At 45.6% G+C, this 25,156-nt stretch overlaps 1 protein-coding gene and 1 long non-coding RNA gene across 4 annotated transcripts in view; one reads left to right on the top strand and one right to left on the bottom strand.

The window, feature by feature from the left end:
• Nucleotides 1–25,156, bottom strand: part of LOC149915994 (uncharacterized) — a 131,750-nt gene that overhangs the window by 61,065 nt on the left and 45,529 nt on the right. The window lies entirely within an intron of this gene.
• Nucleotides 1,329–25,156, top strand: part of LOC116229736 (vascular endothelial growth factor receptor kdr-like) — a 122,206-nt gene continuing 98,378 nt past the window's right edge. The window contains exon 1 of one of the 3 annotated variants that reach the window (XM_090150151.1): nucleotides 1,329–1,881. In XM_090150151.1, the coding sequence (XP_090006277.1) occupies nucleotides 1,818–1,881 (64 nt within the window). In that variant the 5' untranslated portion in view covers nucleotides 1,329–1,817. The remainder of the gene's footprint in view (nucleotides 1,882–25,156) is intronic. The other 2 variants (XM_031594424.2, XM_090150150.1) reach the window with 2 other exon arrangements.

The following is a 25,156-nucleotide window of genomic DNA, read 5'->3' as shown; positions in this document are numbered from 1 at the left end:
TGTCTCACTTTGCTCCAATGTATTTTGATGTAGTCTATATACCAGTACATGCATTAAGAGTTCAGAAGCATAATAAAAAGAAGCACTGGAAACTTCCTAATATCCTCGTCACAGTTCAGCTTCATTGAAACCCTTGATACACATTCAGCATAAGGCCCTAATGCACCTGCTATTTCTCTCTTCTCTTTGGACGAACTGAGCTAGAGTAACAAAAAATGCAAACAAACCCTGCATTCAGCCACGGGGATCGACAGCGCCTCGTTGTAATCGCTCATTTAACCCCAGTGTCTCATTTGTGGCGTTACGAGGACTGACAGCCTGTGAGTCTTCCACCACACTCTCCTTATCAGTGCAGTGGTTTGCGTACTTAAAAAGCCATGTGAGTGGTATGTGTGCTGCCAGAAGGACAGCACAGAGGAGCTCCTTCCTGTCACCCGAATGCCGGCTGCATTTCCACAAGTGTCCCTTCTCCGCACAGGGACACGGCCACAGCGCCCTTCTGACCCTGGCAGCAGGCACCTGTGGTTAAAGCGGCAGTGCTGAACCAGGAAAAGGCTGAGCTGTCCCGAGGCAGAGGTGTCTTCCACCAACACCACACAGGAGCGCTTGCCCTGCTCCACTCCTGCCTGGCATGTTAAGTGCAGAGGTGCGAGGCCAGGAGGGAGGCCTCGATGGTGGCTGGATCTGTCTGCACCCAAACGCCTGCAGATAATGCTTGGGTGACACAGAAGCAGCTGTTACAAGAAGTCCATAAGAGAGCAGGAAAGCAGCTGACTAATGTAAATGATGACATTAGGGCTGCCCACAATATTCTGTTTGAACAAGAAACTTTCGCTGTGCCCCAAGAAGAAGAGCTGAGTGGCAGTGGCAGGACAGGGCTGAACGGGGAGCAGTGCAGGGAGAGTCCCTCCTGCCGAACGGCCAGGGGCAGCGGGGTGCTGCGGCAGGGAGCCTGCTGCTCGGCCAGCGTCGCTCCGCGCTCCCCACCCCGTGCCCAGGGAGCCGGAGGGGTCGGGGGTGTTAGAGGCCGGGCACTGCCTGCCGTCGGGGGAGCGCGGCAGGACGGGGGATGCGAGGCGCTGCCACCTGGTGCTCGCGCAGCTCCGGCCGCGCGGAGACGGGCGACGCCGGGAGGCAGCGGGAACAGCTCCGCTCGCTTCTTTGCCCCTTCTCAAGCGGCGGCAGCAGCAGCAACAGGAAATCCAGGAGTTCTGTGAAATGACAGGGAGAGGGAGAGAGCGAGTGAAGTCCCTTGGCTTGGGCTGGTGACGTCTCTCCTTCCTCCTTTTTTTTTTTTTTTTCCTGTCCCTATAAAGAATCCTGGGCTCGCATCAAACTTCCCAGCAAAGCCACCCGGACCCGGAGGGTGGGGGAGCGCCAAGCACGGGGCGGCACCCGGCCATGCCTCCCTGCCGCCGGCCGCCCCCCGGCAGGTAGCGGCGCTGCCCCGGCGCACCTGCACCGCCCGGACGGGAACCGCGCGCCGCCGCTCCGCCGCGCCGCCCCGCACAGCCAGAGAAAGTTCTCCCCGAGTTCGGCGGTGCCGGCGCCGCTTTGTGACCCCTCGCGGTGCGCGGCGCCCCGCAGGGACGGCTAGCGCGGAGGAAGCACGGGGACAGCGAGGGATAAAGTTGCTCTGAGAAGGGAAAAGGCGGAACGCCTCGAGAAGAAAGGACGGGCGGCGAGGACGGAGCGGTGAATGGCGAAAACGGCTTAACCGGAGCCAACAAGTGGGAGCGGTGCGCGCATCCCGCTCCTCCCGTCCCACAGCCCGCTCCGACAGAACGAAGAACGCTTCGCCCCGTGCCGCCTCAACCATGCTCGGCGGGCCGAGCGCCGCGCTGGCCGCCTGCGCCCTGCAGGCGCTGCTGCTGACGCTCGGTAAGAGCCGCTCGGTTCGGAGGGCCGCCTGGGCGAGCGCGAGGCGGCGGCCGCTGGGGGGCGCGAGGGGCGGCGGCGGGGGGCGGTGCGCGGCCGCTGAGGGGAGCGCGGGCTGCGGGGCGGGTGGGATCCTCGTCGGGGTGCCGTGCCCTTCGTCGTGGCACCGCGCGTCGTGCTGCGTTACGGGAGCTCCTCCCGGCAGCACGAGGGAACGCGTCTCGCGGCACAAGGGTTGCCCTCTGTCTGTCGTTGGGTTTTAATGGGATAGCTTCTGGACTACTGCAGCGGGAGCGTCCTCGGTTTCTTTGTATCCATGCAGAGATGTGATGTGTGTATCGCAGCCGGTGCAGCGCACTTCAGGCGTCTGTCCGGCGCTTCCCTCAGCTCCCTGCTCGCGAAGAGCTGAACCCCAGTGTGTGCCCCACTTGTCTGGCTTTGGGGAGCCTGGGGGCTGCAGGCTGGAGGGGCTGCCTGCAGAGGGCATGTCGCCAGAGACCCAGCTCGAGTGTCACTAAGTTGTAAGTCAGCACGGACTTCGTGGACCAGGGAGAGTGAGCGGCAAGTATTTGGTGGAAGGGAGAAAGCTTGTCCTGCCACAGACGTCCTGAGTAGCAGGGAGGAGCAGAGCGCTGCAGACGTCGCTGGGGTGGAAGGCCTGCTGCCTGCACTTCAGTGCTGCCTTGGCTCCTCATTCACCAGTGTTACTTTCCTGATAGTTCTGGGGCTAACAGCATTGGAACTTGGTCCGCGCTTACTGTCTCATCGGTGCCAGGCACAGAGAAAGCTGAGGGAAGGCAGTGCCTGCATGCTGTGATGAGGAAAGGAAGACAGGCACATTGCTAGCTGTCGCTGTAGGCAAAGGCTGGTGATGGATTTGGAAGCAGCGTTATTGCTGTCAGACCTTTGTCCATCATTAGGAAAAGATGATCTGTTAGCACAGTGTCTGCGTGCCCTAATTAGGCTGGAAGCCAAACTGAATGAGGGCCAGGAAGTGGGAAGGTTCTGGATAGCACTGATGTTAGTGAGGTGTTAACTCCTCAGTCACCTTTCCCTCAAAGTTCATCTCCTGCAAGGAGTTTAATCACTGTTTGACCTCCCGAGGCCCAAGAGGCACAGATCTATCCTGCAGGCTGTAGGTTAAACCTTTTTCAGGATCTTTGTGAAAATTAGGCAAAGTTATGCTGAAGAAGTTGAATCTGATTCAAATCCAAACGATTTTATCTGCAATGCAGATAGAAGACTTTGCAACTGCAAAAGACATTGACCCAAGGTGCTGTATGAGAGCAGTGCAGCTGCCCAGCCATAGGGGTGCCTTCCTGGTCAGGACTTCCAGGCACCCAAGAGAAAGGAAGCTCTGGTGGCTCTTATCAAACCTTAGCAAAGGATTCAGGGCGTCCTCTGCTTCTGTACCTGTGCCTGACAGCAGCTGCTGTGTCATTATCTCCTGCCTGCCTGCTCAGCAGATCATCAAGGTGTGTGCCATGGCTGCCAGAGGACAGAAGTTGTCTAGCCATAAAGTGCATCCAGATCAGACGATGGTCTTCTGATAAATCCAGTTTGGTTCATTCAGTCCTTGTCAATGTTTAGCACAGGGAGACACCATGCAAACTTCATCCCAACAATTTCCTGCCTCATCATGAAACACACCTTCAAAATACTGCATGTATCTCGGCATTTCTTAAGATGGTTCTACAGGTATCATGAAGTACCCATTTTCTTTTTGTTCATTACGTAGCTTCTTTGAACTCCTTATTGTACCAGTTAAGGTCATTCTGCCAAATACTGTTTACAAGTAATAGTACTGGAGATGCCAATGGCTGATGTAAGTTTTAGGTAGCCCTTTAAAAAAAGTCTGCAGAGAATGACTGATGCTGACAACACCTTGTATCTTACATGAAAAATGTTGTGTCTTTCACTCCTTGATATTACTGTCCAAAAGGTTTTGACATATGACCAATCCAAATACGTTTTCAGGTATTGGAATAAACACAGTAATTTCAGTGTTATAATCCTGGAAAACTAACAAGATTCCAAAATAACAATTAGGTCCTTCTTGGTCCCTTTGAAACTAAAATAAATTTGAAATTAAGCATTTTTCTTTGTTGCATTTTGCAACTTTTCTACTAATAGATGCACAAATCATAGAATCATAGAATGGCTTGGGTTGAAAAGGATCTCAAAGATCATCCAGTTTCAACCTGCCTGCCATGGGCAGGGTCGCCAACCACCAGACCAGGCTGCCCAGGGTTAGCTTACTAATAGATGCATTTCAGATATGCCACATATAAGTAGCTAAATCAAAGGCTTTGGGAGCTCAGAATCCTCCCAGGTTTTCCAGCTAGGATGCTCCCTGCACAGATTACTGCAGGCTCTACTGCAGGATGCTCCACTGCAAAGACAGGCATTAAGGCTGTGCTTCTGCCTTTCTCTGAGGCAGTCAGTTCTGAGAAGCTGAGGACTGGAGAGCCCACACTATGGGCTGCTGATGGGTCCCAGTAAAGTGAAAATATGTCTCTTAATTGGTGTTATCCCTAAATATTTGCTTTACTGTGGGAAAATGTTATAAAAAGCAGAGGAGACTTTTTTTAAGATTGTGATATATGAGCAGCTCTGCCTGAAGCTGCCACTTTCAGAAACAACTGGAAATCTCTTTACATTAATTCATTTATTTAAGGAAGGAAAAAAATGCAAAGTATTTCTCAGTACTCACTGAGCTTCTAAAAATGAGCATCGTACCCAAAAGAATACTAGGAATACAAACTAGACTGTTTGTTGAAAGTCTCTGTTACAAGAACTTAACATATTTTCTTTAAAAATTTCAAAAATATTTATCTGCACACATGTCCTCTTTGGTCTGCCAATAGATATGAATCTAAATAAGAGCAGCAGGATACATGTTCCTTTCACATGTTCTCTAAATTGCTGACTGTGTGATGAGTTGTTTGCACAATCTACTTCAATCTGAAGTAATATATCAAGTTTGGCTGTGGATATAATACTTGTGTTGCTGGTAGGCTGATACACAAGGGCAAAAGGTTTCCAGCAAGCACAGGGGGTTTATTAGGTTCAGTCAGTGGGAGGTGGGCTGCCTTTTTCATAAGCTTGTCTTCCAAATTGCCAGTGCAGTCTGAAGGAAGGTGAAAATCTGCCATACGCTGTGTTCACTCAGAGATGAAACACGTCTTTTGCTTCCAAAGACGTTTGCAAATATATGCAGCAAGGGTCACTTGGGCAGAAAAGGACAGGATGAACGAGGAGCTGCTTCAGCTTACATTGCAAAGCAGTTTTGGGGGCAGCAGCAGCAATCTGCATTTTTTAAAACTACACAGGAAATTTTCAGGAGGCAGCATTTGACTTTCACAGTGACTGTGAGAAGGACACTGAAGTAAGCCCTACTGAAGTTCGCCATTACTTTGAGGTTTCCTCTTATCTCTTGTGCTCCACCTTTCCTTTTTTCTCTAGACCAACCTGCTGTCACTAGAATGGGAATTATAAGTAGAAGTAATTAAAAGATGACCAAAATATCTAAACAATAGCTAGGAGCAAAACAGATCTGTCCCAAGTGTTTTCCTTTAGAAAACAGCTCAAATGACTGACAGTACATGAAGGCTTCTGTGTGCCCATCAGGACATTCTAGTTCTCACCTGTGGGCAGAACATCCAACCGTACTCAGCCATGCAAGCAAAAAGAATTGGACTATGTAAACAAGTGGGCATTAAGTGTGTGTAATAAAGAACTGATCTCCTAAGTTTGGCACTTCTTTAGTCTTTCTTTTTAAGGCCACAGAGAAAATAGAAGAACCTGCCAAAATCAGCCAGCCAAGCTTATTATCTGGAAATGGCATTTAATAAAAGCACATGCTTGAAGCTTGCCCCAGGGAGCAGAACTTTAGCAGCAGAGTTTGCAATCACCAGGAACAAGGCAAGATTAGAACAAATCATGTGAAGCAAAGCTTCCTATCTAAGACTTGTGATCTTAGAGACCTGCCCATGAGCCACTCATTTCAAGTGGGGAAGGAGGAAGGTTCAGACAAGGCAGGGAGTCTGATCTCATGAGGCTGTGATGCACAAAACTGACTGCTGCCCATGTCATATAAATTCCACACTGCTGGAGTGTTGAACTTGTGTGGGGAGCCCCAGCCCACCTGAAACCAGGTATGAACATAAATACAGAACTTAGCGAGGTAAATCTTGTGGCTGTTTTTATGACCTGATCATATCTTCTGCATTTGCCAGTAATGGAATTATGAAACTGGAAAGAATCCCAAGTCCAACCCCCCACAGAGCTTTGGGTAAAGGTGCTGTTCTTTGCTGAAGCTGAGGCAGGGAGGGCTGCAGCGCGGGGCCAGCACTGACAGTGCTTTGCATGTGTCAGAGGGACGATCTCAGCTCCATACTTACAAAGGCTATGGAAATGAGAGCAATGAATTCCCATACTGAGGGAAGCTGAGCTGCTGCCTGGTGCGGATGTTAACTTTGTACTGAGTTGTTAACAGTTTAATACAGCTATGCACTCCGATGGACAGTAAGTCTGTGAACTGTTCTATAAGACAGACCAATACCCTCATCTCCAAGTCGTTGGATTAGTCTGTCTTTATAGCACATACTTTTTGTCCTCTTTACATCCTACCTCCTTCTTCTCTCACCCCCCTTTCCTGGATGTCTCCTCAGATCCCCTCAGGGCTCAGAATTCCTTGAATTTTTACATTAGAAAAAGTCAAAAGGAATATCTCAACCCTTCCATGTTGGGGTCTGCACAGTTTCTCTTCCCTGTCCTAAAATGATTTTTGCCTCTTAAATTGTGTCTGGTGCAGGGATTTGGCAAGCCAGGGTCTGCGATCTGCAGCTGAGTGCCTCATTTTCTGTAAGCAGATACAGTAAGTCTTCATGCTGCACAGACCTTTACAGGAGCAATTTTTGGAAGCTTTCTCCCCAATACCAAGAAGTGCAAAAGGAGTCACAGCTAGTTGCTGGTGTGTGTAACCAATGTTCAGGGTTTTTGTTGTTGCTCTAAGCTGCAAAACTTTTAGCACTGGAAAGAGTCCTTGAACAAGAAGAAAAGAACCTCCTCTAACCCTTACAACCACACAAGAACAAACAAGCCAGTTTTCCTTTGTGCCCTGCAGAGAATGGCAAAAGCATATGGTCCCTGAGATTTCAGAATTCAGCCAAAAACTAGAATCAGGCCCTGAATGTAAAGGAAATATATGGACCGACCTTCTATTTTCAGACCACTTGCCTTTGTCTTTTGCATTTCCACATAGATTTCCTTAGATCTTCCTGTGTTTTTCTGAACTGTGGGAACATGATTGCCAAGGAAGTAGAGTGGGGAGTTTTCAGCCCTGCTGGGATTGTTCTTGATTTGAGGGTCAAGGAAACCTGACCTAGTCATTACCTGTTCCATTTTTTTATAAATCCCTATGAATTTAAAACATTTCAGCCAAAATGTTTGCTTCCTTGGAGCCCGCAGCTCAGAAATTGCACACCTTAAATTCTTTCTTATAGATATGCTGAGGTCAATTTGCAGGAAAAACATCAACCTCCTTGGGGCTACTTTGCATGTTCCTCTGCAGCAATAAGTAAAATGGGATGACCCATATCACTCGCAGGGATATGCCCCACAAATACACACACAAAAGTGGCTATTCTTTAAGGGATTCATCCTGTTTGGCATTAACTCGTATCTTGTTAACTGAAATTAGCACTGAATACAATAATTTGGGGATTAAAGCAATTTCCTCCTTGTCTCCAGAAGCCTGCAGCTGGTAATGTGAGTGTGGAGCCTCCCAGTACCCCACTCCTGATTCCAGATTCCCATACAGCTACTGAGGAGGGCTCGGTTTGTCCCTTTGCATCCTCAGGGATCATCCATGGAAGCTGATACTGAGCCTGGACTTCCCTAGCTTTTGGGCTTGGTTGCGCAGGGGTTGCTGTTCCAGACCCTTAAGGTGCAGATGTCTACTACAGCGTGTCCTTCAGGAGTTATGAAAAGTGTTTTTCCCCTCTGCTTCTTCGCTTGTTCTTCCAGCTGCCTGAAGCCGCCTCCCCAGGGGGCCATAATTCATGCCCACACGGTAGCACAGCAGCACCTTCTTGTGGGCAATCCTAATTACAATACGGCTTCATTCAGGAAATGGCTGTTGGAAGAGACTGCCCAGAAAATTAACAGGAAGATGTATGGGGCTGCGTTTGAAAGGAGGGAAGCAAGGCACTGAGGATTGCCAGTTGCAAGCCTCAAGGCCCCTGTCTTTTGCAGAAAACAAAAATCCCACAGGTGCAGTGCTGAGTGGCTCAGGGTCGCCAGGTACATCCTGCCTCTCCGCATAGGGAAGGGTGCCCACAGCGCGCTGCGCCGCACCTCTCCCGAGTTAACGCTGTCGGTGCTAATTTGCAAAGATAATGAAAAGGATTTTGTGAACTGCCACTGCTTAAAGCCCACCGCTGCTTTTCTCCTTAACCTACATGGAATAGCAGAAGAACCAGTAATGCAGCGCCCAGATGTGGGGAGAAATGCTTTTCCCAGATCTCTCTGTAGATGTGTACGAGGCGAGGAAGTTATATCAGCTCTTGCTGCATGACACAGCAGGAGGGAGCTAAACAGCAAGTTGAGCTACTTAAAAGGGTTTTGTACTATTACAATTAAAGGGTGATTCAGATGCATGCAAACAATGATGTCACCCTGAGAACCTTTTAAACACAATTTGAGCTATGACATGGTGTAAAACAGAGAGGATTGCTAACCTTGGCTAGCCACATTTTTTTTTCTATACATGGACGATGTCTGGATTATTTTCATTTCATGTTCGTGCACTTGGGACCATCTTTGCTCTCAGTTACACAGGGTTAAAGCAGTAGCTTAGCTTCAGACAGCAGCCTGTCTTTGAATTTGCCTTTGTGTGACTAAGAACGTTTATTTTATTGTGGTTACTTATACCTTTTTTTTAGCAGAATCTGAGTGAGAAAAGAACGCACCAAAAGCTGCTGTTTCACTGCATGCTTTCCAAGGTAGAGATTTTACTCATCTTGTTGGAAAATCCTCTTTTGTTCTGGAAATGAAAATTCACTGTGAGAAAGCTCAGCACCCTGCTTACTCTCGGATGATGAAGGAAGGCTGGTGCGTGGCCCCACACCTAGGCTGCAGCACCAGCTGGTCCCTCAGGGCTGCCAGCCCCTAATGCTGTTCACGGAGCAGTGTATGCTTTCACTTCACATTTATTTTGGCCCTGAAGATCTGGTCCTGATAGGCCTGGACATTCTTGGGCTTAAAACAACTTTTCTTCAACCTTGGCAGTTTTTCTGTAAGAGACAAGGGGGTGGCCCAATAGGAATTACCAGAGAGAGTAATTAATCTGCAAAATCCTACGTCAGCATGAACCAAGCACAGCATGCAATGGGGAGGGATTGCCTGGGGCAGAACCTCCTTTGGCTGTGATCTCAGTGCAGTTGGCCCATCTCACTTTGAAAGAGCGCCTGTGTTTCTCACAGCTCATAACCCCACTCAGTGATGACTTTTCCAAATATAATGATACTGTGGGTCTCTGGGAAAGCAAGGCCCAGTTGTGAGCATGAAGCTGCTAATGAACCCATTAACAATTTTATTACTTAGTCCACTGATGCACTGGCTTCTGACTTCGTCCAGAAGGGAGATAAAGCAAGTCTTACATGTGATGTGTTTATAGGTTTGGAATTGCTCTGGGGTTTCTAGGCTGTGCTCACAGTTGGTCTGTTTTCTCATAGCTGTCTCCCCAATTAAAATAACCACGGGTGGCTCCATTCCCTGGGTCACTGTGGTTTGGTGCATTTCACCACTTGTAAAATGCAGCCATCATGCTGCCCTGATGGAGCATCACAGGTCAGAACAAAAGGGCAAGAATGATACAGCCGGGGGAATGAAGCAGGTGCCTGGGCAAGGTGAGTTCAGACAGCAGCAGGATGCTGAAGGGGATGTCAGAGGTTCTCCCCGTCTGGTTCCAGATGCAAATCCCCATCAGGAAACTTTGTAATTATATTTGATGCAGGACATATGCAAGGTTGATTTTGTTTTCTTAGCATTATGGAGACATGGGATTATTTGGAGGTACTGTCCAATCTATCCACTTTTCAGTTAGAAAGACCATTAGATGTGGTTACTTATATCCTAAGGCTTGTAACAGGTCAGCAGTGCTAGACTAGAAAAAGAGGCTATAAAAGGTCCCCTTAGGGAGTTTTGAAGTTTGTGCTTTCACAGTGTATTAATCTAAGTGTGATCTTTTTACCAAGGATAAAAACATTAGGTATAAATTAGCAATGTACTTCACCTTCTTTATGGTTGTCTGCTTTGCATTTGAAATGTAATGTTGAAATCTACATGGTGAAATGCCATTATTAATTTAATTTGATAAACCATGAAGTAGTTTGTCTTCTCCTGGTTATCAAAGTTGATCTGTATTGAAGTTTGTGCATAGCTGCGGTTGTTATTAACATTATATTTTTAACCTTTCTTCCCTAATGTACTATCCAACATGTCAGAGCTGATATACAATATCATCTAGGGCAGGCAACCACTAACAGCCACTATGACATCCTACAAGTATGCGAGCACAGACTAAGCTCCCAAGAGAAAGGATCTCCTTTTCCCATCCTGAGAATACGTGCCACAATTTGTTTTAATATTCTTCTTGACAGTATCTTCAGCTTTCTGCCAGTTGCTGGCAGAAGGACAAAAGAAGTGGAAAGGAGACAGTTTTGTCTGTGTATAAATCTCAGTTTTATTTGCCAAAGTTGTCCTGCACTTTTGGGAAAATCAGGGCAGAGAAGCTGTGCTCAAAGTGGGATTAGTGGAAAAGCTGCACTTGATTCCCATGGAGAAGAGTTTGCATAGCTGCAGTTCAAGGCCATTTACTCTTTCTCTGTAGTGTATTGTGGTATCACAGTACTACCAAAGGTTCTTACAGACTTTTAAATACATGAATACATGGTTGGCCAACGCGACTTTCACATTCTGCCTTTCTGTCCACCTATGACTGAGATGTCTGTCAGTCGGACCAGTAGAGTTAAGAATTTCAGTCTACACACCTTCCTGATGGAACAGAAATTTCATATAAAAATCTTGTTTTCGAAATAGCTTACATTAAAAAGACAAATGCGTCTCCCAGCAACAGGCAGCTATTGCTTGGGAAAAGAGGAATAATCACTGTAACACAAATGACTGAATAGAATCAATTAGGCCAGAAATATGAGACACAAAGCTGATAGCATGAACTTCTTATCAGCATAAATCAGACGCTTGTGTAAGGACAGCTACTTGCTGCAGTGCCTGCGAGTGCACGGAACAGAACTGCGCTCTGTGCTCGTGTTCCTGTGCAGTACTGCAGAACGTCCTTTAGGGGCTGGTCTGCTGCACAGAAAAGCCACTAAAGCTTTTCTCCTTGTGCAGTGATAGAGGGATGTGCATTCAAATTGCAGTGATGCTGTCATTACTCCCCCATCTCACGTGGCAGCTCCTTTCCTGGGTCACGCCTTGTGCAACCACATTATGCAACTGATAAAGTGGAAAGCACTAATGCTGAGAACAAGCCCTTTTCCTCAACAAAAGGACAAATGTAATCTTTCATCCATAGTCTAGTGCTTGACGATTTGCATAAGGGAAGAAATAAATGTCTTATCCTAAGACCTGGAATTTCGATTATAGGTTCTTGACATTTCTGATGTAGTGGTTAAACTCTTCCTGTGCATATATTCTGTATCCTTTGAATAGCAGTGATAGCTAGTAATTAGTAAGGCCATAATTAAAGCCATCAGCAGTACAGTTCTGCATAAGTACTTCACCTTGCTGAATGAGGCAGCTAACACCTTGCAGAGCCATTGCTTTGGGCTGCTGCTTCTTTGTTTTCAAGCTGACCAATATATTTGGCTTTGTCTAGTGTCACCATACACAGGCTCCCTAAATTTAGAGCTACTCTTGTCAAATGTAAGAACATACAGCAAAAGGGGTTAAAGAACTCAGAACAACCTTGTTCCTTTATTCATCTTTCTTGTTTTAAATTCTTCCTGCTTGCCTTGGTTCTGGTCTTGTCATCTGCTGGTTGTGAGAGCAAAGTGGTGGCACTGGGCGTGGTGATGTGAGCAGGGTATCTCTTACAGCAATCTTTGTGCAGTGTATATGGTAAAGAGGGAGGGATTCTCAACATGCACAGGGCAAAGGTCTCTTGTGCTCTTTCATTTAAGATTGAAGTGATGTTCTTTAGTGGGAATTGTACTACTAGTCTTTGAAAGGCTGCTGTTTTGTTTTGATTCTATATTGTTCTGAGTAAAATAGTAGGAAAAGAGAAATTTCTGCAACCATAACATTCTCTTACAGGTCTATTCATTATAGATCCTGAGAGGAAACTGAGAGTTCCCCTGGACAATGCTCTGATATACAAATGAGCATACATTAACTTTCTGTAGCTGTATAGTTCATTTTTGGCTGCATTTCCTTTACATTCTTAGGAACATGGATTTGGGCATAATCTGGTTTGATGTCTTCCTCTGCTTTGAACAGCTGCCTTGTTAGACACAGCGCACGTCCAGCAGCCTCTCTGCAGCAGAGGTTGAGTAGAAGTGCTTTGGGTGGTTGTGGCAGTGCCTGGATGTTTTGGGGGCTTGGAGGGCTGGGAGCAGAGGGGACCAGGCTGGGTCTGTGGGGTTTTAGCCAGACTGGGAGAGAGATACAGGGATGGCTGTTGGCCAGGTGCTGTGCTCCAAGCCACCCAGGGTGACCAGGTGGGATGGATGTAAGCCATGCTGTGAGAGCGACTCAGCTTTGGTCCCTGTCCTTTGAGAAACACCTTAGGGGAGCTCACGTGGAGGCACAGCTGCAGTGGCTTTGCAGCATTAACTCCAGAACAGCGGCTGCAGCAGGGCATTCTCTGCCATACAGAGATGCTTGCTGCTTGGTGTGTCTGCCTTTCTGTAATTCAGGGAGATCAGCACTTCCCCTGGAGGGTGGGGGCAATTAGCATTTAGAGGAGAAAAAGCAGCTCAGGTACCACAGTGGTGGAAGACATAAATTTGCTTCATTTTCCACTTCCATCATCAGAGAAAAAGTCATTTAAAACCATGAGGATACCGAGGCATTTAAGGTTGTAATGATTAGGACTGAAACACTGCACTAGGCATTGCCTGAACAGTCAGAGATGAATCTCTCCCTGTCTTCCAGACAGACTTCTACAGAACTTGGGTTTGGCTGTTGCTCTATTGCATGAACATGTTTTATTCTCATGTACTTTGCATGGGAACAGAGCCAAGAGGATGTAACAGATTAGAGACTGGGTCAGTCTTTGTTACCTAGTTTCTGTAAACACCTTTGCACAGTCTGGAGTGTGACGCCTGCTTCTGAAATGCTGCCTGTCCCAGCCAAAAGGTGCTTCTAGGCACACCTCTCCCTGTTTGTGCTTCCCTGCAGTCTGCTTACCTGCTACCACCAGGTGCACGGCATCGATGCCCCAGGCTTGCAAGGCTGCAGGTTCTCCTAACAGTTTTTTAACATGGTGCTTCCCTCAGCCTTTCGGCCCACATATACCTTGTAGGATTCCTCAGAGGAATGAAGCAAGTGTAGATGCAAATGGATGCGGTGTCGCTTCAAGTACAACCATTCTTCAAAAACCCTCTTGGTTTTCTTTAGAATGTGTCTTCTGGCACAGAGAAATTTGCAAAGCTAATTTTCAGCTCCTGTCTAATGGATTCCCCTGCTGAGTGTCTGTTACAGTTAAAGGATTCCAGATTGAGAGTTTGTTCTCATCTCCCCTGTGCATAACTATGTTGGAGGTACTTTTTGGAGAGCTGGTTAATGAGCCTGGAGTGTGGCTGAGTGCTTGTGCTGACATTCAGAAGGAGTTTCCCCTCCTCGAAGGAGGAAGGTAGCCTTACACCCCTGCAGCCTGTTCATAATGAGTGCATTCACCCCAGCAGAAACAGGGTGCTTTCAGATATGAGACTGTGCAAGATGTTGAGAGCAAATATGGGATTAATCAAAGTTGAGGAAGCAAAAGGAGAAATCTCTCTTTCCAGGAGTTTACTTGTTCTAGAATTTGCATGTCTTTTGGGGGGAGGAAGAATGAGCAGCATGCAGCAAAGTTCAGCATACTCTGTTGTATGCTCTTTTCTCCCTGCCCCGTGTGCTTTCCCCACCAGTTACCCCCTCAGGGAGGGCACTGCAGTCACCCCAGATACTCACTGGTGTCAGCTCTTTCCAGTTCCTGTGCAGCTCAGCACAGACCTGGGAGTCAATTAATTTGAGTTCTAATTCCTGCCATCCTGCAGGCTTCCTGTATGATCTTAAGTAAGATACTTATCTGTCTTCAGTTTCCAGCAGTATATAGTAGTAATTAATTACCAACTTCACAAACATGTAGCGAGGTTAAACCCCTTTATAAGTGATCACAAAACTAATCTTGGAAACACAGGCTGCTGTGATTGTTATTGTTACTGTCATTTTGGCAAGTACCTTTCTCAGGCATGAGTGTTTTCCTAAGTCCTTATCTACCCAAACCTAATGTTGGGTCTTAAGTATCAGTTTCCATAGAAGCTTTTTGCATTTTTGAGCACAGGATATCAGACCTTCACTCCAGGAGACTTGGAGGGTGAGCACAGCCACGGAGGAAGCAAATGCTGGTGGGTGTTGGACCTGGGCACTGTCTAGGGGTAGGGTTAGAGTCATGGCTAGGATCTGGAGAGAGGGATGGCACTGAGCCCCTGTGTGAGTGGGGTCACTCATTCAGCCACTTCTTCAGACATACAAATGGCCAAGAATATGGCACTTCTCGGGTGTAGTTACACTGTCTGAAAAAGATGATATTATTGAAAAGGTAGAAGGTTTGTCTTTGCACCAAAGTAAATTAGAATTGCTTCATTTCTTACTGAGTGTTTTATCTTACTTAAAATGGGACAGCATAAATGAATTTTTATTGGAATATGCTATTCTGTCATTTTAATTAAGAGGAAAGCATATATCTAAAACAAAATTATGTGGGCATTATCAGTTTTCATGGCCATTAATCTACCTGTCAGCTGGGGCAATCCATTTGTTGTGAACTGCAGTGCTAAGAGTATGGTGTCTTTGTGCTCAAGAGCAACATATTCCCAAGCTTGTTGTCTTTGGCATGGCCAATATTTTATCTGCCAGAGCCAACATTAATGAAAAATTCCTGAAAAATTCCTCATTTCAACACAGCAACACTCTGATGGGAATAACAATCTCTTCTGAGCTCGTTCAAAAGCAGATATTGGGTAGGATACAAAAAAGGGAGGTATTTCTGAACCCCCTCTCCAGGACTTTGGTACTCTGTGGTAAATTTTTGATGTTTGCTCGCCTTTATAAATGATATCAACACTGTCAGATTGTTTACTGCAAATAGTACGTGCATCCCAAATCAGCACTGCTCAGAACAGACATGCATGCAATTTGAAATGCTGGGCTGCTGACACTGACAACTAGTTTTGTTACACAACAGTCGCATCTCTTTGAAACTATCAAGATGATGGAGATGATGCCGAACCTCTATAATGGCTCAGTGAAATGACTGATAAATGAAAAGCCAACTGAACTTCTTCAGCTCCTTCATTTGAGCCTTGTGCAGCCAGACCATCCTTCCTGCTCTGACAGGGCTTCTTGCCACAGCAGCCCCTGTGCTGTGGGCAAGCCGGAGCTGAGAAATATCTCATTGTGGATGATCTCAGTACAGGAAAGAGGCCATTTTGCAATAGACCTTGGAGCAAAGCTCAGAGGGGCTTGCTGGAGTTATTCACCTAGTGTAAGTCACTCTGTGAGCAGAGAAATGAGAAATTCTGTCAGCAAACGAGGAGAAACCTATGTGTACAGCCTCTCCAGTCACTGTCCTACGGCTGAAACCTTTGTGTTCTACAGACACTTTAAGGACCAGAACAAAGAGGGCAATGGAAGATCAAGATTTATCACTATCCAACACCCAAAGGCAGCTTCACACACACATCCATACCTGACAAAAGGCGAGGCAAGCTGTGTAATTTATTCCCCCCCTGTTGTCTGAGGTGCGATAGCATCTATGAGCAACACAGTCTGTCATGCCCCAGAGACAGGGGAGAGCCTGGCAGCACACAGATAAGAGCAGGTGCTAATTTGGTGCTGTGGTCCAGCTCACAGACGTGGTGTTGTGTAAGTGCTCTGCTTTCAGCTCTCTCTTACCGAATCCTCTCCTTCACTGTGCAGACAAGGGCTTTGATGTGCTTGTGCTCTGAGCTGCTACCTTTATTTCGATCTGAAAGGGGTGGCAAAAGGAGGGACAGCCTTGCCAATCACCGGCTTGACTAAATATTTATCTCTGCTGAAAACAGTTTAGTTTCTGAATTTAGCCCAGGGTTGATTCTGATGAGAGACATCAAACATAATACACATGAATCAGCCACAGCACATCTGGTGTTGCATGTGTGCTGGAGGAATATAAATAAAAGAGCCAGTAAACTCCAGCTGCTGAGATATTTGTACTGCAGTAGGGCTGTCAGCTTTCTAACATCACCACCCAGCGAGCAGCGGGTGCCGCACATCCCTCGGGGCGGCTGCGGTCCCCCGTTGGCGTGTCTTTCTCTGCACGGGAGGACTCGACAGAAAGGAGCAGAAGCACTTTTTTCAATCGGATTTGCAAGAGCGCTGTATCCACCGAGAAGAGCGGCAGGCCAAGGCAGCAGCGTTGCCAATACTTGAAACATTTCTCCAATGTGATGATACTATATTTTTGGAAGTATCTGCTACGAATGTTCTTTTCCTGGAAAGATTCCTTCTCCTGCCTGCTTCCCCCGCCTCCCTCAGACTGCTGGTGCCAACATTTCTGTTGTAACTTCCTTGCTCCCAGCCGCTTCCTACCATAGACTTCCCTCCTCTCTCCTGGCGCAGATGCTCCAGGCTGCAGTGTCCTGCTGGCCTTGGAGGAGGCGAATGGCGGCATGAACAGCCGCCTGTATGCAGCACCCAGTGGGACAGCAGCAGGCTGAGGGTTTGAAAATCTCTGTGTCCAAAGGAAGAGCCGTTATAATCGTTTTATACAAAGCCACCATGCAGAGCAGCCTTGGAGTGAAACTCACCGCATCATTTTCCTCACTAGCCCAGAACACTGGTTTTAGGTTCTGGGGGTCAAATTTACTATGGAGGGCAAAGACCAGTGATTCATTTTCCCTATTCTTTATAGTCACTTTTCACCTTGTAGAACAAAAGGGCCTAAAGACAGAACATTTGTTCTTTAGTAATGCCAAAGCCTTTTTAGAAAAAAAAATTAATAAACCATCATTAAAATCTGGGCCCAGTGCCTTGAACAAAGAAAAGAATATATTTGTGTATACTTAAGAGACGGGAAAGAGACTGTGTGCCAAGCCTAGTCACAGATAAAGGAATTCCGGACATTATTCCTTGTGCTCCTAGGGGTTGTGACATGGGATTTCCTTTCAAAGTGGTAAATAGCTCAGCAGTTGTTGTAGGACAGGGTGGGGTGGTCAGTGCTTTCTTTAAAATGGGTAGAGATGAAAGCACACTCTGAGAGCCGAGCTGAATGCAATGCATGGGCACAGAACCCCTGTGAATGGGGGTGAGGGGTGCAAATTCCCCTAAGGCTGCATCTCAGAACTTTGCCCTCTTGAGGTTCCCATGGTTTGGAGGTGCTAACAGCTGAACTGGGCTTTGGAAAGAATAGGTCCTGTCACAGTGCACGAGGTTTAGCTCCTAAGAGGGAGCCAAAGTGTCAGGGCTGTCTCAGCGCCTTGTGGGTTCCTGGTAGACCAGTTCCTGGTGCTCTCTGCCTGTTCTCAAAGCCAGATTCTGGCTGTGAGCTGTGGATGCTGACTGCTGGTCTTTGCCTTCTATGGGAATGGAGTGTGGGGAGGTATAAACCCCAGCCCTGAGCCTCAATAGGAGCCTCAGTGGGCTGAAATGAGAATCAGTTAGTCAAGGCCTTGGGTAACTGAAATCACCTTTTTCTCTTTAGCCATATCCTGCACAGGACTGAGTTATGCAGTCTTTTCTTTTAAGAAAACAGAAGAGGTAAAGCTGCAGATTCTATCCTGCTTGCGTTTTAGTTAGAAAAATATTCAACTTTGTACTTGGTTTGCTTTTTCTGTTGGGCTTTGTATTGAGGACTCACCAAAGTGCACTGATTTTGCAGTACTGGGAAGGAATGAGTCACTTGATGAGGAAGAAAAGAACATCAAGATGATTTTATGTTTGGATCTGAATACAAAATGATTTTTCATTGACCTCCTGTAGGGTCAGCAAAGACTGCAGAACCTAAACCTCACTGTTCAAGCAGAGCTTAATGATAACGGAGAGAAGGTTTGCGTGTTACTGTTCTCCAAATCCTCAGAATCCAGGTTTTCTACACTGAATGCTCATTTTAGGAAGCATCAGTGGAACACAAAAGCAAATAGAAAGTTCCTGTGTGAGCCTCCTCATTGTCTTCTTATATTTTGTTGCTAGGTATCTGAATTACAACTATAAGCCTTCTGCCATATGACTACACATCTGCAAATTTCTTTTCCATTTAATCCAGAGTAGGAGTTCACAACAAAATAGGGAGGCATATGATAGCGGGCTTTAAGATTTGTGGGAAGTAGGAATGTCTAAGAGATAGAACTGCTGCTTCTAGTGCAGGAGTCAGTCTGTATCTACTGCAAGTAATTGTGCTCCACCACAGAATCAGAGAGGCTGAAATCAGAGCTGCATGCAATCCCCACTGCTGCTGACTGGCTCAAGGGAATCCATGTCTGTATGGGACACGTGGAAGATACAAAACTGGACTTAAGAGAAAAATTAACAAGTTTTCCTTCTTTCTCTGTGACCCCTCCTTAACATCCCATGTTCTCTGAAAACTAGGGAAAAGAGAAAGTCCCTTTGTTCATTGCGGTAATAAAGTTATTGATCCTGTAAAATAACTGTATGATTGGCTAAGGAACAACAAAGCTAAATGAATCATACAGAGAATTACTCATAAATACACATTTTAAAACGGTAAACAGGTTATGCTTAGCATTGTTAACTTGCCAGCAGGCCAGGCTGTACAGTCTGCATTGCTGCTGGTGTGTATTTGAGATCAGAAGAAAGTCAGTTCATATGCGGCAGAAAAAGCAATCTGAATCTGGCCTTAGGATTGCACCCAAACATTAACATTCCTCTAATGTGGCCATGGTGTTGTATGGCAGGCGCTCATCAGGAGAGTACCATTATACTTGCATGAGCTGGATCGTGTTTTCTGAGTAACAGATCACTGAATCATGCTTATTTGATATCCTTGTGCAATCATGTCAAATCTCTTAAGATGAACTTTATTTCCATGGCCAAAATCCAAAGAAACATAACTTTTTGAAAAACAAACAAACAGAAAACTTTTATAAGGATATTTAAAAAGCTAAACAGATCTAGTACTTGTTTTAGGGGTTTGTAATTTTAAAATAGCTCAATTAAATAAAGAATGCCAAAAAATATTTGCTGTCCTCCCCAGTGGTGTTGTGAGCACATAAGAGTTTCTGTCTCCTAGCAATGGAAACTGCCCCTTGATTACCAGGCCATTGCCCACTGACACAATCTCTTTATTTTGGACTGCAAGATGGTGCCAACTTGGGCAACCAGTGTATGCCAACCAGTACATGTCCTGCTGGACAGATGTTCTTATCAACACAGCAGCTCCTGTGAATAAGGTTTCCAGGATTGGTGCTTGGCATAATGGTTATCTTTACTTCCAAGTAACTTAAAATTTTACTTTTTGTTTTTATATTCCCAAAGCTGCTTACATCCTGTGACCTTGCACTGAAGCCCAAATGAAATGCCTCACAATTTTCCAAAATGCTGTCTTTACTCTTATGGCTCCTGTGTGAACCACTGCTATGCAGTTAATGCTCTGCAGTTGTTTCTACCCTAAGACCTTTTAGCCAAGGGTTTACAACTTGGCATCTGAGGTTTCAGACTGAAAATTCTTTGTTTTTGTACTTTCCCTAAGAGTCTGTTTTAAATTGATATAAACATTTCAATATCTTAAGAGTGCAACAAAATGGTCAGCTTTCCTTTCCAGCTGGAAAACAAGCATGTTTCTCTGAATGAAAGTACTGCATGTTGTTGGCTAGATTACTGTCTGGTCTCATCGTGGCCTGGCCATACAGATCCAGGCATCTGCATGAATTTATTGCATGTTCAGAAAAAGATACAAATAAAAAACACCATTACTTAACTACAGCAATACGTGCTGTGTGTGTGGATTCAGAATGGGAAGGAACCTTATTGTCTGCCTGTCTTCCTTCATCTCCAGCCTTAGGACACCTCCCTGCCTGAATCCAGGTGGTGAGGTTTCACTTTCATTCAGTGTTCACTTAGCTTTCATGATTCCCTTTTCTCTCAGTCATTTTCATACAGTTCTGTATGTCTAATCAGGGCTTCTGCTACTCTCAAAGAGTAGGCAGGAGAGAGGTCCAAAAAAGAGGAGCTGCTTTCTTCATGTAGTGGCACTTAAAGTTGTATTTGTTGATTTTGTTAGCTGTCCAGCACAAGAACTAATTTTATTCTTCAAAGGGCAACTGCATGTTTTGTCTATAGGAACTACAATGAACTCTTGGGCTGAAAAGATAAAAATTTTAGGAAAAGAAAACTTCAGAGTTTATTTCTGCTCTGCTTGCGCTCAGTAGTAAAAAGAGAACCGGTTTGGAGATTAATAACAAAAGAGATTTATAGCAGAAAAGCAAAACTTGGTGACAAAATTTGGTGCTAAATGCAGGAGGGGTTCTCCAGCCAGGCTGGTGCTTCTGGTCACAGCCCAGCCAGCCATGGCCATCCCTGAAATGCATGTGTAGGATGCAGGAGACACCATGCTGCTTGGTGGAATCAAGCCTTTGAATCTGTGCCTTCCACTACCAGGGGCTGCTTTAAATATCTGGCTATTTTTAGATGAGTCTTTCTCTGTTGCTGCTTTTCATAATTAAAAAAAAAAGGAAGAAAAAGAAAAAATAAACAAACCTTTGAAGGATTTTTGTTTTATCCCTATGAACAACAGGAATTAAAATAAATAAATAGATCTTAAATATTTAGACACGAAGAGAGAAGAATTTCCTGCCCAGCTTTTGCTGAATGGCGTAGGTGGCTTTAATGCAAACCGGGTCTGCTCCTGGGTACCCAGCAGTGTTTTCTTTTCCTCAAAGTGTCTGTGGTGAAGCACCTTTGAAAGCAGGATCCCGAAAAGCAAACCTGAGGTTGCTGTGTAGTCATCTCCCCTGTGCCACAGCTCCTTCTGACTGCTGCTCCCAGCCAGCCTGTCCAAAAGGGGAGTGCTGGGTGGAGGGGCTGAGCAGCAGGGATGTAGTCAGCACCAGGGCAGCAAGGTGTTGTGCTTGAGGCGTGTTACAAAGCCCCTTACAGTAAAGCAGAAATCAGGATCTGGCATTAGAAAAGCAGGTTTGTTTCTGGGCATCCCGGCCTGTGGATCCCCACCAGCTGCCTCTCCCCGGGCTGCAGTTCCTCCGGCCTTCGCAGGGTGAGTGAGCTGATCCGGAAAGCAGCGGCGGACAGAAGAAGGGATCTTTGTCAACAGGCAGCCATGCTATGCAGACTTGGTAAATATGTGCAGTGCTAATTTGAAGCAGATCCCTGCATTGCCACAAGCAGAATTCCTCCGAAGGCTGCCATCAAAAACATTATGTCACAGCTGTGGAGAAGCCCAGCAAACAGGGGAGAAGCTGGGGTCACATCAGGGTAGCGGTGTGGTGGCGGCTGCAGGGAAGCGAAGCCCCGATCCACGGCCTGATGGAGTTTGTCATTAAGAAGGATTTCAGAAATGCTTTGCAGCCAATTCCTTGGGTCTGACTGATACTTTTCAGCTTAATGAAAACTAGTGAGGAAACAGGCTTCCAGACCTAGTTAGGCCAAACTGCACAGGGAGGTTGCAGGCGAGAGATAACATAACATTGCCCGGGGCTGCAGAACTGTAACTGGGACTGTGAGGCTTTGTAAGCACATCGGTAGGTTCTCTCTCCCCATCTCAAGCAAACAGCTTTTATCTCGTCTCCCAAAATAGCAACCTCCCACCCTTCAAAACAAACAAACAAAAAAAGAAAATGTCTTGAGACAGGCACACAAAGCCGACAGAAGTGGAACGCAGAGCTGATAGAAAACAGATTCCAGCGTCAAGTCCAAAGTTGGTCTCAGCCCATTTCTTCTTAAGGAACTGAGAAAACAAAGCAATTACCTGCCAAGCAGATTTTACTGTCACTTAGCATTTGCACTTCTCTGACACATGTGAGCCTGGCGATTTGATGGAATCTGTTGCGGTTCAATGCAGTGCATCAGTTGGGTTGATCTTGGTAGGCTCTGGCTCATTTAATTCTTGATGTATAGCTCAAGGAAAACTGATAAGGCAACACTAACTGGGTGTGTGCTTCTGTTCTGCTTCACTGTGGACAGCCACCTTCCCCATTCCAAGTGAAGCTCCTATCTTTTGACCTCCCGGTGCCCTGCTCCTGGAGGTCAGTGATTCATCACGCAGGAGGACACAGATGTTCTATACCAGGAAGTGTTTCCACACAAATTGATATTTTTCCTAGAAAAGAGGGCTGGGTGATGGAGAGGAGGAATTTACCACCCCACAAGTGCTTGAGAATACTTACTACCCCTGTTCCCACTGGGGTTTATGGGATGCTGCATGCGTGACCCACTGACACGCAGGGAGCAGGGCTCACTGCCACATTCACACTGTGGCTTCAAGCCTTGGGGCAAGTGGCCAGAGACAAGACACGGTCTTTCTGAACAAGTAATCCAGGAACATTGGGTGGCAGTAGGCAGACAGCTTGCTTTGTGGCAACATTGGGATTTAGCCATGGATCAGTACAGAGGTTGTTTAGCAAACCATCCTCTTATCATTCAGCAGATCCTCATCAAGCTCCTCTCTCGTACACTTCTTAAAAAACAGCTGTTGTCGTCTTCTGAGGTTTGGTTTATCGACAGTTGAGACCAAAGCCAAAAATGCCTGCTCTGCCTTTCAGTCCCAGCAGTGATGAGGTAGTACCAAAGCAATTTGTGAAGGGAAGAAACCTGCTCTGTTCTCAGCAGGAGAGAGAGTCCCTAATACTGCCCTAAATGTGACAGCGGAAGCACGCAGACATTGCTTCATGTAGGTCACCAGCAAATGTTTTCTGAAGGACATCTCCTAGCACTTCATCTTCTCTAATTTTAAATATTCCTAAAGATAGGGCTGGCATTGTTGCTTCCTCTGGGAGATGAACTGCACAGGCTGATATAACTCAACCTTCGGAAGATTTTCTTTTCTCTCCCAGACTCTTACTGCTTTCAACAGTAAAAGCAGATAAACAGCTGCCCTTGGTATCAGATCTCCTGTGATTCCAATCCTTCCTGTTAAGCCCTCTGATTTACCAAAGTTTAATTACTGTAGCATCTAAGGCTCCATTACAGTGTGCAAGAAGGTAGTATCAAATCTGTGGAGGTCTGGTCTTCAGGTTTAGACAATGTGGCAAATAAAGGCATTCAAAAAATAACTAATCGTGGTTTAAATTGCACGGAAGTTTTGCTTGAGATATGCAAACTGTTCTCAACAGTGTTGAGACAGTTAGCTCAGTAATCATCCCTGACACCTGAGGTTGTTTTACGATACAAAGCTGAGACTTAAATTCAAATATTTAGTAACCTTGCTGTTCCCATCTGTAGTTTCAGACTATTGATCCTTGACTGAGCATCAAGGGAAAATGATATCCTAAAACATTAACTTGTAACCAGTAAGTAAACCCAGGCTTTCTTGAGAACAAACATCTCTGCAGCAATGAAATATTTTGTCTTAGTTGGAGATGAGCCACAAGCATAGATGGAGGGATGAGTTTCCTTATGTATTGGCTGAAGGCAGATGTAGAAGCTGATGGCAGAGACCTTACAATGCATTAAAGAAATGCACTTTTTGCTAAACTGGAATTTGACATAACTTGTCTTTCTCTCTGGCTATTTTAATGTCTCTCTAGGATATTCATCATACACTTTTCCAGACTCTTTCACTTAGGATTTTATTGTCAAAGGAGTAGGCTGACTTACAGTAACAATTTTAATTTACTCAGTAGTTTGAAATACTGTTGCATTTTAATTGATGTATGGCTCTAGCAGTATGCTTTGGTGCCTGTACTACCAGATACCAGAACAGGTCTGTAACATGTGTGAAGCCAGCATAACTTTATTGACTTTTTGTAAAAATATTTATCACTGCTGGTCTCTGATATTAGCAACTTTTAAAGCGACCTAAGAGAAATTCCTCCTTCTGTGTTGCCAGCCTGGAGCCTGACCTCTACTGGCAGTTGAGATGAATCATGAGCTGGTGCACGCGTGGGTTATTTAATCCCTTCTAAACATGGAACTAAGGGCAATTCACTGCCATCAGAGAAATCAGCCATACCACATCCTCCCTGCCTGATGCCTTGCAAGCAGACTGACCTGCATGCAGCTGTAGTGTTGCTGTGTACACCATGTCCACTTGCAGGAAGTGCTACCGCAGTACAGGGAGCACTGTATGCATCTTCCAGTCTGCTGAGAGGTGTGCAGTAATGGTGCGATTAACAAGTGAAAAAAATATGCAGGACCATATCATATCCACACCTAAATTACTGGCCATTTTTTTGATCTGATGGTTATTGGCAATGCCGTAGAAAAATATTAGAAAGTTACAAAATTGTATAGTAGAGGAGACTTTCTACCAATGCTCTAAATTTTAAAGACATCCATTCTCTTTAATAGAATATCTAGTTTCAAGGACTGTACTCTTATCTCGAATATAGGCAGCACCTTTATGGCGGATTAGAAGGCTAATGTAAAAACTGGATAGGAACAAGAGAGAAATCATTGCTTGCATCAGTAGAGATTTACTGCTTGGTTTTTCATTAGAGGTCCTGGCCCAAATCAAGATAGATTTAAATAGTGACTGATTCTTTCTGCACACATGAGCGGGTTGGGGAATAGTTCTTGGAATGGACTCAGCACAACAACTGCTTTCATTATTTGCAGCTGTGCAAAACAAGTAAGTTTGAAAGAAATATAGAGGTGCCAGATTCAATCCCATTGATGTGTGAGGGAACGCAACGTTTAGTGCTGCGCTGTGTGACACACATGAAGTCTGTGAATTACTGCTGTTGACTTTTCAGCCTTACATGTCACCTTTGATAAATGAGCTAATCTGCTGATAGCTACTCAAAATAATAAAGTAATTTAATTAAAAGTGTTTTTAAATGTTCCTTCTATAACATGTGAACTTTCTAAGTAACTGCTCACT

Source organism: Phasianus colchicus, chromosome 14 (assembly GCF_987193195.1).
Source record: "Phasianus colchicus chromosome 14, bPhaCol1.hap1.1, whole genome shotgun sequence".
NCBI classification, from domain to species: domain Eukaryota; kingdom Metazoa; phylum Chordata; class Aves; order Galliformes; family Phasianidae; genus Phasianus; species Phasianus colchicus.
This window is presented reverse-complemented; position numbering and strand designations above follow the sequence as displayed.